This window comes from Tilletiopsis washingtonensis (assembly GCF_003144115.1).
Source record: "Tilletiopsis washingtonensis strain MCA 4186 unplaced genomic scaffold FA09scaffold_22, whole genome shotgun sequence".
Classification (NCBI taxonomy): Eukaryota; Fungi; Basidiomycota; class Exobasidiomycetes; order Entylomatales; genus Tilletiopsis; species Tilletiopsis washingtonensis.
This window is the reverse complement of record NW_020312019.1, coordinates 326,842-341,024: the sequence shown is the minus strand read 5'-3', so window position 1 is coordinate 341,024 and position 14,183 is coordinate 326,842. Positions and strand designations below refer to the sequence as shown.

The 14,183-nt window shown below is 69.1% G+C and overlaps 3 protein-coding genes across 3 annotated transcripts; all 3 read left to right on the top strand.

Moving 5' to 3' along the window:
- The first annotated feature begins 1,316 nt into the window (after positions 1–1,316).
- FA09DRAFT_142764 (hypothetical protein) lies at positions 1,317–7,027 on the top strand. The gene is made up of 2 exons (XM_025739134.1): positions 1,317–2,140; positions 2,198–7,027. Exons 1-2 carry the CDS (start codon positions 1,729–1,731, stop codon positions 6,727–6,729), a joined length of 4,944 nt encoding a protein of 1,647 aa, XP_025595784.1. The 5' UTR covers positions 1,317–1,728; the 3' UTR covers positions 6,730–7,027.
- Positions 7,028–7,241: 214 nt separating this feature from the next.
- On the top strand, positions 7,242–9,135 carry FA09DRAFT_332141 (amidohydrolase). The gene is made up of 8 exons (XM_025743333.1): positions 7,242–7,602; positions 7,659–7,876; positions 7,933–8,083; positions 8,136–8,277; positions 8,333–8,418; positions 8,474–8,730; positions 8,789–8,892; positions 8,949–9,135. The coding sequence occupies exons 1-8, from the start codon at positions 7,271–7,273 to the stop codon at positions 9,096–9,098; spliced, it is 1,440 nt and encodes a 479-aa protein (XP_025595783.1). The 5' UTR covers positions 7,242–7,270; the 3' UTR covers positions 9,099–9,135.
- An 800-nt stretch (positions 9,136–9,935) lies between these two features.
- FA09DRAFT_347112 (hypothetical protein) lies at positions 9,936–13,348 on the top strand (the record flags this gene model as incomplete). Its single annotated transcript, XM_025744793.1, has 4 exons — positions 9,936–9,996; positions 10,039–10,225; positions 10,376–12,480; positions 12,566–13,348. 4 exons carry the CDS (start codon positions 9,936–9,938, stop codon positions 13,189–13,191), a joined length of 2,979 nt encoding a protein of 992 aa, XP_025595782.1. The 3' UTR covers positions 13,192–13,348.
- Positions 13,349–14,183: the final 835 nt, after the last annotated feature.

Below are 14,183 nucleotides of genomic sequence, written 5' to 3'. Positions count from 1 at the left end.
GCGCGGCGGTGGCTGATGGCGAAGCACCCCGCTTTGCGGTGCTGCCGCCTCGCTGCTCGGTCCAAGATGCGACGCGCCTATGCTGCGAGGCTGCACAGCCGCCTTGCGCTGCCCCTGAGCTGGCGCTGGTCGGCACCGCGACGGCCATCTCGCGAAGGTTGCGAGCGGCAGCGGAGCATCACATGCAGCAGCTGCAGCAGCAGGCCGCAGGCGGAGCCGCACCTCGCTCAGCATTGAGCATCCAACCCATGCGCCAGCTCACTTCTCCCACGTCCGTCGCAGCCTTGCCTCCTCCTCTCCACCTCCTCGCCTCCCTCTTCCGGCAAGCGGCCGCCGCTCGCATCCCTCCGCTTGCTCTCCTTGCGCCGTCCTTGCGCCCTCGCTGCACCGCGGCCGGCCGCCTCGCACGCCGCGCTGCCGCTGCGCCTCGCGCCTCCACGCGCGCGACGCCGCGCCGCGCGCTCTCTTCATTCTTCCCGCCCGAGGGCCGGCGCCGCGCTGCGCCGCGCCTCAGCAGCGCCGCACCTGCCTCTTCTGCGCAGAGCTACGCTTGCGAGCGCCTCTCTCCTCAAGAGGAAGGTCGCTGCAACGAGCTCATCCTCGGCTGAGAGCTGCTGCGTCTGCAGCAGCAGGGCTGAGCGCTGCCCGCCCACGGGCCCGGCTGCCCGCCGCCTCCTTGCGTGCTGCGAGCTGCGCCCACGCGCCGCGCCGCCGCCGGGAGCGTTTGTTGCGCTCCGCCCGCTGCTGCGCCTTTCCTGCGCGCCGGCACCGGCCACAAGGAGCGAGTCGCTCCTCCGTCCGACAAGGGCAGTCGCAGCTGCGGCTTGGCGCAGCACAGGCGGACTCGCCTCTTCAGCTTGTTCCGCTTGCTCGCTTGCGTTCGGAGCATCGTCTGCTGCGCTGAGAGGCTTGCGGCGTTCGCTCGCCTTCTCGCACGGCCCGGCGCCGCCTCGCCTCGCGCTCGCCCTCTCGTGGCCGGCCTGCTCCTCCCTTGTCCCGCCGATCTTCCGCGGCACGCCGGTTCGTGCTGCTGCTAAATTGAGGGCCAGCCTCTCGCCTCACCTTATTCGCTCGCCAGCACCTCGCCAGCGTCAGTAAGCGAGCTCTAGGGGCGTCTGCGCTGTTGCTCTCTCCTCTCCTCTCTCCGCGCTCGGTGCTGGACCTCGGCTCGCGTGCAGCTCCTCTCTATCAGCACTCTCTCGATCAGGGCCGTGGCGTCTGCTCATCATTCGATTGACCTCCTCGGCGACGCGGCGAGCTCAGCTGCCCTTTCCGCCGGCAGACTGCACTCAAGCGCTGCTGCGGCCTCGCCCTGTTCTGTGCTCGGCGCTCGCACCTTGTGGCAGGCCTGCTCTATATCTGGCTCGCCCGACGTCCTGGGCGTCGCTCCGCCCACGCCCACGCCCTCGGCTTGCGCCCTCTGCCGAAGCTCCACGCCCGCTGCATCAACACCGACCACTCCTCCTCCCACGCGTCTCCTTGCTTGCACGTTTCGGCCCTTGCTCTCTCTTCCCTCCGTCCACGCACCTCCGTCGCCGCCGCCGAGCCCCTGTCGACCCTCGCGCGCGGCCGCCGCCCATTGGAACGTTCGTCGCGAGAGCAACTCTCGACGTCCACCGTCCGTGCGCCACGCCGTCTAGCGCGACGCCGCCGCCGATCCTCCCCACGCTCCTGCAGCGCACCCTGCAGCAGCGTCCCGGCGGCCGGAGCCGCCGCTGAGCTCGTGCCATGCTCGGAGCCGAGGCCATGTCGCCGCCTGTGCCGAGCGCCTCGCCGAGTGTCCTCTCCGCAAGTGGCAGCGCCCTGCCCGACGCAGCGGCAGCGCAGCAGCACCAGCCCGCCTCGCCGTCCAGCGACGCCGCCACACCGCGCCTGCCGCTGCGCTCGCTCAGCGCCATGGCCAGCGCCGCCTCGCTGCTCGACAAGACGCTGCCGGCGCCGCCGCCTGCTGCCGCCGGCTCTCCTCCACACTCCGCGACCCTTCCCTTGGCTGCGTCGATCGCCAGCCTGAGCTCCGCCGCCACGCCGACTGCAGCGTCCTCTGACGCACGCTCGGCAACACGCAGCGACGAGCACGCGTCGCCCAGCCACGTGCCGCAGGCCAAGGACATTCCTGGCGTGTCGAAGACCAGCGCCGAGAGTGAGTGCCCCGGCTCCTATGTAGTCGGCGAGAGACTGACAATCCGCGTGCGAGCAGCGCAGCGCTCCGACGCCGTCTCGTCGACAGACTCGTCCTACCGAAGCTCTTCCTCGTCGCGCGGCCCCGCGACGCCTTTCCCGACGACAGCCGGCGTCGCACCCCTCTCGCGGCAAGCCTCGTCGTCTTCGGGTCCCTCGTGGCCGTCGAAGGGAGAGTCCGCGTCCGAGCACGGCGGGCCTGCCGAGCCCGAGGCGATGAAGCACGCGGCGTCTGGCCTCAGCGCGGCGGGAGCAGCTGCAAGCTCGAGGCACTCGAACGCCACGTCGACCACGGCGTCCTCGCAGCGCACTCGCTCCGACAGCCGCACCAGCATGCGCAGCCGCACCAGCCGTGCGAGCTCGGCGGCGAGCCAGCACAGCGTGCCGCGCAAGCTCTCTGATGCTGCTACCGCGGCGCTGGCCGCCGAGCTGCCCGACCCGTCGACGTTTCCCATTCCCGCGTCCGTCGCGATGCCGCCGGTGTCGCCGGTGGTTGGTCGGCGCGCGGGTAGCGGCTCGTTTGGCACGCCGGCGCACTCGCAGTGCTCGTCTGAGCACTCGAGTCGCCTCTCGCGCGGCTCGTTCTGGACGGAGAAGAGCAGCCAGCACAGCTCGACGATGACGAGCCCGGGCAGCTCATTCCTGCAGTGCGCGGACAGCAGCGTCGATGTCTCTGTCGACTCGCCGTCAAGCGTACAGAGCGCCGATGGCGTCGGCCTCGGCATCACGGCCGACCGCGCCAGGGGCGAGGGCACAGTTGGCCGCTCGCGCCTCGAGTCGGCAGGCGCCGGCACCAATGACTCGACCCCGCCGGTCTCGCTGTCGCGGCCCTGGGCCCACCACCGCGCGCCGTCGTGGACGCGCCGTCCTCTGCCGCCGCCGCCGACGAGTCAAAGCGCCGATGCCGTCGCGGCTGAGCAGCCGTCCAGCCCGTCGAGCCCGGGTGCGGTGGGTGCTGAGACGCCCGTCCGACCTGGCCTCACCCGCCTCTTCTCCGAGAACAGCTCGCTGGTGCGTCCGCCTCTGCTGCCGCCGCTGCTGCCGGCGCACGCAGTGCCCGTGCGCAACGAGTCGCGCAACCGCACCATCTCGGCGCGCTCGCGCAACGGCTCCAAGACATCGACGACGTCGCAGTCGAGCTCGAGCCGGACCGCCGACGCGCAGTCGCCCAAGGCCTCGCGTGAGACGCAGCGCCGCCCGCACACCGCCACGCTCGCCCATCGGCCATCGCTGGCCTTTTCGCACTCCGGCTCGTCGACCAGCGACGTCGAGATGATCCGTACGGGCGGCGGCAGCCCCGTGACGCCCAATGCACCGACGGCGCGCTCGCGCAGCAGCTCTCTGCGACACGCGGCGTCCAGTATCAAGCTCAGCAGCCGCTCGTCGGACCACAACCTTGCGGCCACGGTCTCGCCACGGACGCCTGCACTGCGCCACGACTCGAAGCGCAGCTTCGGGCCGATGGAGCATCTGGCGCTCTTCGACCACGAGCGCGAGCGGCAGGCGCGTGAGCGCATCGGCCCGTCGGACTACAGCCAGGAGCACGAAGTGGTGCCTCCGAGTGCGGGCAGCACGAGCTCGGGCGGCTTCTACTCGACCTTCCGGCGCTGGCGTGCCGGGTCGATCACCTCGGAGCGCAGCTTCGGCACGTCGGGACGGCAAGCGCGCGCGACGGAAGACGACGACGACGGCAACATGTCGGACTCGAGCTCCGACTGCGGCTACACGTACACCGAGCGTGGCAGTGGCGCGGCGTTCGAGCGCGTGCCCGCCTCCCTCGTCGAGCACTTCAAGGAACAGCCACTTGCCTCGCTGTCGGCTCTGCCTGACAACCTGGTCGAAGCGGCTGGTCGGCCCCTGTCGGCCTTCGAGCATCTGGTGCGACCTTCCACGACGCATCTCGTGCTGCGTGGCTGCCGTGACGAGCGGCTGGGCAGCTGGCTGCAGCGCACCCTTCCCACAGTCGCGCGCTCGCTGCTGGTCCTCGACGTGGCGAACACCAGCCTGACGGCGCTGCCGAGCACGCTTGGCCTCTGCTCGGCGCTTGAGGAGCTCGACGTTTCTGGCAACCGCATGGACGCCGGCCTTTCGCCCATCGTTGGGCAGCTGTTGCGCCTGCGCGTGCTGACCGCCGACGATATCGGCGCCTTGAGCCTGCCTCGCGCTCTTGCCGACCTCGCCGACCTGCGCTCGCTGAGCGTGTCGTACAACTACCTCTCGCATCTGCCCACCTGGCTCCACCGCCTGCCGCTCGAGCGGCTGCGCGTCGACGAGAACCCTTTCCAGGGCGCATGGGCCAAGGTCGGTGCTACGTTGCTCTCGCCCGGCAAAGGCTTTGTGGTGCCTTCCTCCGCCGTAGCCGGCGCGGCCTCGGCTCCCGCAGAGCATGCTGCATTCGTCGGCAGCTACGACGACGGGACGCGCCTCAGCTCACCCGAGGCTCCGCAGTCGGCACCTGCTCAGGGACGCGGATCTGTCCCTCAAGACGGCACAATCGGCCGCGCCGCTGCTCGCTCGACGAAGGCTGAAGCGTCGCGCCATGCTTCCGTTCCCGACGCGCGTGCGCACTCGGGCGCGCCAGCGCTGAATACGGACGCTCATGACGACAGGATTCGTCGGGCTCACCTGACAGTGGACACTGCCGCTCTGCGTCGTCCCGACACTGCCGAGCGCGCGGCAGACCATCGCAAGTGGAGCGGCTTCCTGCGCAAGGTGGGCCGCAAGAGCTCGTCGGCCGGGCTGTCTGTGATGACCAACTCGGAGCCGCCAACTCGTGGGCCCTCACCGAACCCGAAGCTTGCTCCGATCATGAGTCAGCAGGCCCTCGACGCCATGGCTTCAGGCGGCGCGCCGCTCCGCAGTCCTGCATCTCAGCGACCGAGCGTGTCCTCAACGGCGAGCCAGCCTGCGGACCATGTCCAGCCAGAGGAAGATCGGGAAGCACACGCGGCGCGCGTCCGCGCGATCCTGCACTACCTGCGAGACCTGCACGACCTGTCCCGCAAGACTGAGTCGCCGCTCAGCACAGACAGCAGCCCGACGCACGGCGAGCGCTCCTTCACACCGTTGAAGTCGCCGCCCTCGCTCGAGCAGCTGCGCAAGCGCCCGAGTCTGCAGCAGCTCATGAACATCAGCAACCGCCCGGGCTGCCCGCGCAACGCGAGCGGGCTCAGCAACGGCTCGGCAACGCCGACGGACGTCTCGGTCGCAGCTGAGGAGCCGATCCGTTACAAGGACGACTCGGTGCGGCGCATGCGCATCGTGCGCGAGATCATCGTGACGGAGGAGACGTACGTCAAGCAGCTCGAGGAGCTCGTCAACATCTACGTCACGCCCTCGCGCGCCGTCGACCGCGAGGGTGCTGCCTTTGTGCCTCCGGCCGAGCACCGCCTTGTCTTCAACAATGTCGAGAGCATCCTGCACCTGCATGCCAACGCCCTGCTGCCGTCGCTCAAGGCGGCAGCCGCGCCGCTGCTCAGCCCGCGCAACTCGGCGCCGGAGGCCAGCGACGTCGTGCATGATGCGGCAGTGACTGGCAGCGTGGCCGTGGCCGTCGCGCAGGTCTTCGAGCGCCACACGCAGTGGTTCAAGATGTACCAGCAGTACGTCAACGGCCTCGAGGGCGCGCAGACGCGCATCTCGAGCTGGAGCGTGCCAGCTGTCTCCACGGCCGCCAACGCATTCAAGGCTGCTGCCGCTGCCGGCCTGGCCTCGGGCTTCGTCGCGCAGGAGAGCACGGCGTCGAGCATGTCGCCAAAGGAGCGCAAGCGTCTCAAGGCGTTCATGCAGCGCGCCAAGGCCGATCCGCGCCACTCGCAGCTCAGCGTCGAGTCGTACCTGCTGCTGCCCGTGCAGCGCATCCCGCGCTACAAGCTGCTCATTGCCGACCTTGTGCGCTCGACGCCGCCGGAGTGCGTCAAGGGCGCCGACAGCATGGTCAATGCGCTCGACGCCATCACGATCCTCGCCTCGAGCGTCAACGAGTCGAAGCGGCAGAGCGAGCAGGACCGCAAGCTGCTGGCCTGGCAGGCGCGCATCAAGGGCCGCTGGCCCAGCCCGCTGGTGCAGCCGCACCGCCGCCTGCTCATGGACGGCGGCCTCGTGCTCAAGCGCGTGGTGCAGCGCACACGGGCCTTCCACGTGCCCGCCGCGTCGTGGGGCTCGCCCGAGGACCTGATGGCCGACGGCGCGGCCGAGACGACGCCGTTCGGCCTCGTGCAGGTCGACTGCCTGCAGCAGCAGTCGATGAGCAAGTACCTGCAGATCCTGCTCTGCAACGACTTTGTTGTCGCCGTCACGGACCCGTCGCAGGGGCGCGACGAGGCGTCGAGTGTCGAGCTCTACACTGTCCTGCACCCGCAGCAGGGCAAGCCGGTCTCTGTCTACGGCCACAGCAGTGAGTGCCGCGTATCGGCCTCGCACATGCGTATGCTCACCTCGCTCTCCGCAGACCTGCGTATCGTCGACGCCAAGAACATTCTCTACTTTGCTGCACCCTCTGCCGAGGCTGCGGCTGCGTGGTGCGAGGTGATGAACGAGCAGTTCATGTAGCCTCTGCTGTCGCTGCTCCCTCGCCGTTTCTTCCACTCTCTTCTCACACACACCACCAGCCTGACTCTGCACACCCACACCCACACTCTCCTTCTCCCGCGCGCCCGCCCCCCGGATCATCGTGTCACCTGCCCCTGCTCGACCTGGCGCCTCTGCCGCCCCTCGGACGTCCCCCCACTCCTTTCGCCCTACGGTGCCTGGCCGGCTGCGGCTGCTCAGCCGGCCTGCGGAATGCCACGTCTAATCCTGACCTGGTCTCTGTGAGCCTCGGAAGTGTCGGTCACCGGAAGCCGATGCTTTGGCCCGCCGCAGCGAGGTGCAGCTCCAGGCACGAGGGTGATAAGGCGCCATGCGCATGGCGAGCTGGAGGAGCCGCGGCGCCGCGGCCGGCGTGCGGCGGCGGAAGCGCCGAGCTAGCGCCGTGAGCGTGCTCAGGCGCAGGCTGCTGGAGGCGGCGCAGCGCACGGACACCTTACAGCGCCGCGAAGCTCGGCCAGACCCTTGACCCCGCACCACATCAACCCTCAACGCCGTGCCCAGCATGCCGTCCTGCCTGTCTGCTCTTGCCTCCTCGCTGCGCCGGAGCTCGCACACCGCGCCGTCGGCCAGCCAGCCGCGCACGCAGCCCATTCCGCAGCGTGATGAGAAGGCGGCCCTCTCCAGCGCCTGCCATCAGATGACGGCGCCGCACGCCGCGTGCTGCGACTTCTCGCCGCTGCCCGCCTACGCGCCGCCGACGGAGCCGACGCCGCTCGAGGGCGAGATGGCCGTCGTGGCGCGCGAGCTGGAGAAGAACATCGCCGGCATGGACGCCGAGCTGCGCGACCTCAGCGTCAAGGTGTGGGACCTGCACGAGCTCGGATGGGAGGAGTTGTGAGTGGCAGCGTGCTGGCAGGACATATGCAGCACTGAGCCTGCTCAAATCGCAGCAAGACGCACGATCTGTTCGTCAAGTACCTCTCGGGCAAGAAGGGCTGGAAGGTCACGCCGCACGCGCATGGCCTCGAGACAGCCTTCAGGGCCGAGTTCGTGCACGCGCCGGCCAGCGTGCGCAAGAGCGACATCCCCTGCGTCGGCTTCTGCAGCGAGCTCGATGCTCTGCCGGGCATCGGCCACGCCTGTGGCCACAACTTGATTGCTATCGCCGGTGAGTTGCAGCGAGGCGCAAACCACAGGCCACTGCTGATCGTGCTTCTTTCCCAGGCGTGGCTGCGGCTCTGTCGCTGGCTGAGCTTCTTGTCGCACGCAACAAGCCCGGCAAAGTCGTCCTGCTCGGCACGCCGTCCGAGGAGAAGGACGGCGGCAAGATCAACATGCTCGAGGCCGGTGCCTTCGAGGGCATGGACGCATCTCTGTGAGCCATGATGAGCGGTTTGACGCCGAGCAACAGCTGACCGCCCGCGCAGCATGGTCCATCCGACTCCGACAAACACCATTGGCTCGTTCCTCGCCGTCGTGCCCGTCGAGGTGAAGTACGAGGGCAAGACTGCGCACTCTGGCATCGCGCCGTGGGAGGGCATCAATGCGCTGGACGCAGCTGTGCTCGCCGTGAGTTGCATCAAGGCTGTGTTCTGCTGAGCACGTCGCCTGACGAGCCGCGCAGTACAACAACATCAGCGCCCTGCGCCAGCAGATCAAGCCGAACTGCCGCGTGCACGGCATCCTCTCGGGCGGCGACCAGTGGGCACCGTGAGTGGCACGAGTCGAGCGGGCGCGGCAGCGCGCTGACCATCGCAACTCGCAGGAACATCGTGCCCTCGCACGCTGCGCTGCTCTACAACGTCCGCGCCCCTTCGGTCGCCGAGCTCGAGACGCTGCAGGCGCGCGTGGAGAAGTGCTTCCGCGCCGCAGCGCTTGCGACAGGCTGTGAGGTGAGCGTCAAGTGGGGCGCCACGTATTACGACACGCGTAACTCGGCGCCGCTCTCGCGGGCCTACCGCGGCATCGTCAAGGGCATGTATGGCATTGACGTTGATGAGAACCCCGTGTCGGGCTCAACCGGTAAGTGTCGCAGCGTTTGCCGACCAGCGACAGCAGCTGAACAGCCCTTCCTGAACAGACATGGGCAACGTCACGTACGCCATGCCCGCCATCCACCCGTGCTACGCCATCAAGCTGGCCAATCCAACAGGCGACGCGAACCACACCGTCGGCTTCGCTGCTGTGCGTCGCATGCTGCTGCCCACCACGTCCATCGCTGACGCTTTTGATCCCTGCAGGCGGCGAAGACGCCCGAGGCACACGAGCGCACCAAGGAGGCGGCCACAGGCATTGCCACTGCTGCGGCACGCGTGCTGCTCGACGAGGCCTTCCGGCGCGAGGTGCACGAGGAGTTTGACGAGTGGAAGAAGGGACAGAAGGCGCTCTGATCGGAGTCGCCTGCAATAAGAATGCAAGCCTTCACCGTCCCGCCGTCTTGCCCGAGAGCAGGCGCACGAGTGAGGGGAGCGTCTCGCAGCTCATCGCACATGTATCTGGCGTGCTGCGGCGGACGTCCAGCTCGGGAGAGGCGGCAGCCAGCGACCCCTGTCTCTCGACACATCGACTGCTCGCTGCTACCCCTTTCGACTCACTTCTTGGCCGCGGCGGACCGATGTGGCGCTTGCGAGCAGATGCTGGCGGCCTGCGATGCTGTCGTTCAAAGCCGCGAGGGCCGAGCTCTGGATGCTGCGGGCTGCGTGCCCCGCCAATCTCGCCTGGAGCGGAGCTGCCGGCCCAGGCACACGTCAGGGGACAGTTAGGAGGCCGAATGGGCGGAAGCAGCGCCACATCGGTCGAGCCGCGGTGAAGTGCAGCGAGCCGGGACCGAGCTGCGCGAAGAGGGGGCCGATGGCCTGCCAAGAGAGCCTCAAGGAGAAGACTCGGCCAGCGTTCGCGGAGAGCGACACAAAAGGGGAGCAGTCGCTGCGGCTCCGAGCGGGCGCATTCAACGCACAGCCCCCTGAGCACTAGGCGTACTCTGCGGTGCTGGCTGCGTTGCTGAACGCCTCGCGCGATTCGCCGTCGGCCATCTCTCGTTCACGCCATGCGCAGAGCGTACCATTGGCTGCGGAGCGAGCAAGAAGACCGAGCGGCCGCGAAGGACGTCGCTCGGCATGAATGCTGCACCGGTCTGCCGCAGATCCTGTCCGGCGGAACGGAGAGGCGCGAGCCGGAGCCCGGACTTACGCAGCCGCGCCTGCCCAAGCGCGCCGCAGCGTGCAGCGATGCGCTCTTTCTTGTTGACCTGCCTTGTGCTTGTGCAAGCCTCCTTTGCGCTGGCCGACAGTGCCTGAAGTGCTGCTCAACGATCGGAGTGCACGCCTCAAGTGCCCATCAAGACGAGAAGAGCGCCTCGCTGCGGCACCGAGGAGGAGCGGCAATCCCGTCGAGATGCCCCAGACGGCCGGCCGGCCTCGGGCGAACGCAGCGCGCAGCGCACGCTTGATCTCCTGGTGCTGGTGGCAGATGGTGCTGGCCGAGGCGAGGCAGCACAGCAGCACGGCGATACGGCTCCGTGGGCGGCGCGATGCTGCGGCTGGCGTGCTGCGTGCTTACTCCGCTTGCAGGCGCATTACTCGCGGCGGCTAATGCTTGAATCTGGCGCCGGAGGAGGAGACTGGCGAGGTGCCCTCCCATCGCGTGCAGCTGTACTGACCGCCCGCAGGGATGCAAGGCCGGCGCCCGGCGGCACGCTGGATGCAGGCAGAGCCGCCGCGCCGCCGCGCCTCTCACACGCTCGCCCGCGCCGCCCGCTCGTCGCGCGCTGCCCGCTCTGCGCCGCCTCGCGCTTGCGCGCGGCTGCGCGTGCCGATCAGAGTCACACGCCCGCGTTCTCACATCAGCCGCTTCTCCGTCCTCTCCTCATCCATCCCAGCCGCTCGTCTGCGCGGCGCACACACCTCACACTCAGCAGCAGCGACGCCCGCTGGCTCGCCTGCTTCTCTCACGGCCGCGCGCTGCCCTCTGAGCCGCCGCGCCGTCTGCCGCAGCCCGTGTCTGCACCTGCACCCTTCCGCCCGGCCTCGGCCGCCGGATCCATGGCCAGCATGCCGTTCGACGACCCGTCTAGCTTCCTCTTCGGCCTCAACCAGTTCGCCTCGCCGCCGGCCAACTCGCCTGCCGGTGCGAATGCCAGCGGCTCGTCCAGCGCCCACGGCGCGCGCGGCCGCACCGACAGCCTGCTCGGCGGGCTCGACGGCTTCGGCTCAGACATCGGCGGGCCTGCGCCCACTGCCGGCAGCCGTGCGGGCGCCGGAGGAGACGAAGATGCCGGGCTGCTAGCGCAGGGCAGCTTCGCCGAGCAGCTGGCGCTGTGGACGAACGCCAACTTCAGCTTCGACGGCCCGACGGGCCATGCTCTCCTTGCGGAGGATGACAAGGAGAAGGACAAGGACAACAGGCGCGAGACGGACCAGGAGAAAGCTGACCGCGAGGCCGACGAGGCCGACCGCCGTCGTGCGCAGGCTCACGCTTCGGGCCGCGCCGCGGATGCGCTCGCCGCACGCGACCGTGAGATGCGCGACGACCCGACGCACCGCGAGCACCAGGAGCAGAGCCTGCTCGCGCAGCAGCAGCACTACTTTGCGCCGCCCTCTTCGCGTGCCGACGAGGCTCGCCGTCCGGGCTTCGAGATGCATGGCCGCGACAGCGAGCCGCGCACCACTGGACAGCAGGCGCCGCAGCACGCGCAGAACCACGGCGGCCAGCAGCCGTCGCCGTACGCGCACCTCACGCCGGCGCAGCAGCAGAACATCCAGCACATGCAGGCCACGCAGGCGCAGATGGCGGCCCACTTCCAGGCGCAGCTGGCGCAGGGCGCCGGAGCGGCTGCAGCGCCGCAGTTCTGGAACGGCATGAGCAACGCGCCCAACCCGTTCCAGGCGCTCATGTTCAACCAGCCGCAGCACCAGCAGCAGCAGCAGGTGCAGCAGCCCCAGCACCAGCCTCAGCAGCAGCCGGCGCCGGCGCAGCAGCAGCAGCACCAGATGCAACAGCAGCAGCAGCATCACGGACACCACGTGCAGTCGCCGCCGCCGCCGCCGTCTGGTGGCCCAGACCTCGCAAGCGCCCTGGCTCTGCAGCAGCTCCTCGCCTCGAACCCGCTGGCGCTGGCAAGCCTGGGCAACATGGCTGCCTTCAACCCGCAGCTTGCGGCGCTGCTCGGCCAGCTCAACGGCGCGCAGAACGCCGCAGCCTTCGGCCAGCCTCAGGCGCCTGCTGCTCCTGCGGTGAACCACATGCAGCACCAGGCCGCACCGGCGCCGTCGCTCGCGACGTTCGGCTCGGGCCTGCACAGCTGGACCATGCCTGCCGGCTTCGGACAGCCTGCACCGGTCAACGGCGCGCTGTCGCCCACGGTCGGACCGACGTTCACGCCCGTGGCTGCGCCTGCCGCCGCTGCCGCTGCTGCGCCGAGCGCCGAGAACTCGCACGACACGTCGCTCGAGAGCACGGCGGGTGCCGGCGCTAACAGCAGCAGCAAGAAGAAGAAGGTGGCCTCGCGTGGTCACTCGCGTGCCGCATCGCACTCCGACGAGATTGTCGACGATGCCGAGCCAAACGGCGACGCGTCGATGCGTGCGTCGCCCGAGGCGTCGGACCGCCACGAGAGCGCCGAGGAGCGTGCGCGCAACGCGGCCGACCGTGCGCTTGCGCGCGACGAGATTCCGCCTCTGCGTCTCATCGACACGGGCAACCCCGAAGCGGATGCTGAGGCGAACCGTGCTGCGATTGAGGAGGACAAGCGCCGCAGAAACACGGCCGCCAGTGGTGAGTGCTGTGCCGCGTGTGGCTTCCGTTGCTCGTCGCGGAGGACGCGCCGCAGAGCTTATCGCTGACACTCGAACCGCTCCAGCTCGCTTCCGTATCAAGAAGAAGCAGCGCGAGGCCGCGCTCGAGGCCACGTCGCGCGATCTGCGTGCCCGTGTCGCCGAGCTCGAGACGGAGAACGAGCGCCTGCGCACGGAGAACGGCTGGCTGAAGGGCCTCATCCACGTCAAGCCTGACCAGAAGCCGCCGGGCATGCCCGCTGGCATCAGCAACGGCGCCGCTGCCGGTCCCAGCCGCAACGTCGCCGGCACCACGCGCATCGTTCCGGGTCCCGGCAACATCCCGCGCCCTACGATGAACGGCCAGACGGCCGCAAACGGCGTGCGCGCCCCGAACGCTGCACAGCCCGCCCGTGCGCCTCTCGCCAACGGCCAGCCTGTCGCGCCTGGCGTCTCGGCCGCACCTTTGCGCAATCCGACGACGAACGGCACCGCGACGGCCACTCCCTCCACAGCACAGCAGCCCACCGTGCCGCGCTCGCGGGATAGCGGCCTCGCTCCGCGCGGCGTGGGCACGGAGACTGCGGCGCCTGTCGCTGCTGCTGCTGCTGCTCCCGCCTCCGCTCCCGCCGTGGCCTCGAAGCCTGCTGCGGCCGCCGTCAACGGCGCTGCCGCCGCTGCTGCTGGCCTCAAGCGTGACCGCGAGGAGTAAGCCTTGTCCAAGCCGACCTGCACCCGACTGTACCGCCGCGCCCTTACCATACACAGCCGTGCCGCTCCGACTCGCTTCGGATGACGTGTGCGCCGCTCCCGCTGCTATGTACAGATACCTCGAAAACGAAACAAAGAGAGCCCGTGACCTTGCATGCATGCACGTCCCCGTGGCCCTGCTGCTGGCGGTGCCTTCCTGAGCAGTCCTGCTGACCCTCGCGCAGACGCCAGTGCGCATCAGAGTGTGACAGAAAGAGTCGCACAGGGTCGGAGATGGCCGAGGCGTGCGAGCCTGCGCTCAGGCACAGGAGACCACGACCTTGCTCCATCCTCCTGTGCAGCAGCTCATACACATGCCGGCGGCCATCGCCCTGTCCTGTCATGCCGACGACATCGCCTGTGAGAAGCGCCTTCGGGCCTGGTGCTGCGTACTTGCCACCCGCTGCGCATGCTGCAGCACTGCGCAGCAGATGCCGGCTGCCTTTGTTCGCGACAGCATAGGCACCATGCGCGCATAGGTTGCTCAAGGGCGCGTGCGAACAAGAGCGCGCTTTGCCTTGTTCTCGCCAACGCGCACGCTCGCGAAGCGCGCTAGCCTGGGCTGTATGAGACCAAGCTCAAAGGTGAGGCAACGCAGCTCAGCGTCTTTCAGTGACAGCCGGCTCACACGGCGCATGAGGGCCGACTCGACAGGCAGCTGCTCGCCGGGCCCTCATTAGCTCTCGGAGTTGTTCCTTGCCGCTCCCGCGCGTGATGCAGTGCCGCGGTGCAGACAGCAACGTGCTGTCCTTGTGGTCGATATCACGGATGGAGCGCTAGTCCAGACGGGAGGCACTAGGGAAACGGGGCGGCTTGGCCAGCAGCGGGGTCTGCAGATGGCGAGCGCTCGCACTGACGATCCGACGCCCGGCGGCAAAGGTACAAGAAGGGCCGACGCCGCCCATCCCCTTCCTTTCTCCATCCTCATGGACCAGCTGTCTCCTCTTTCCCCTC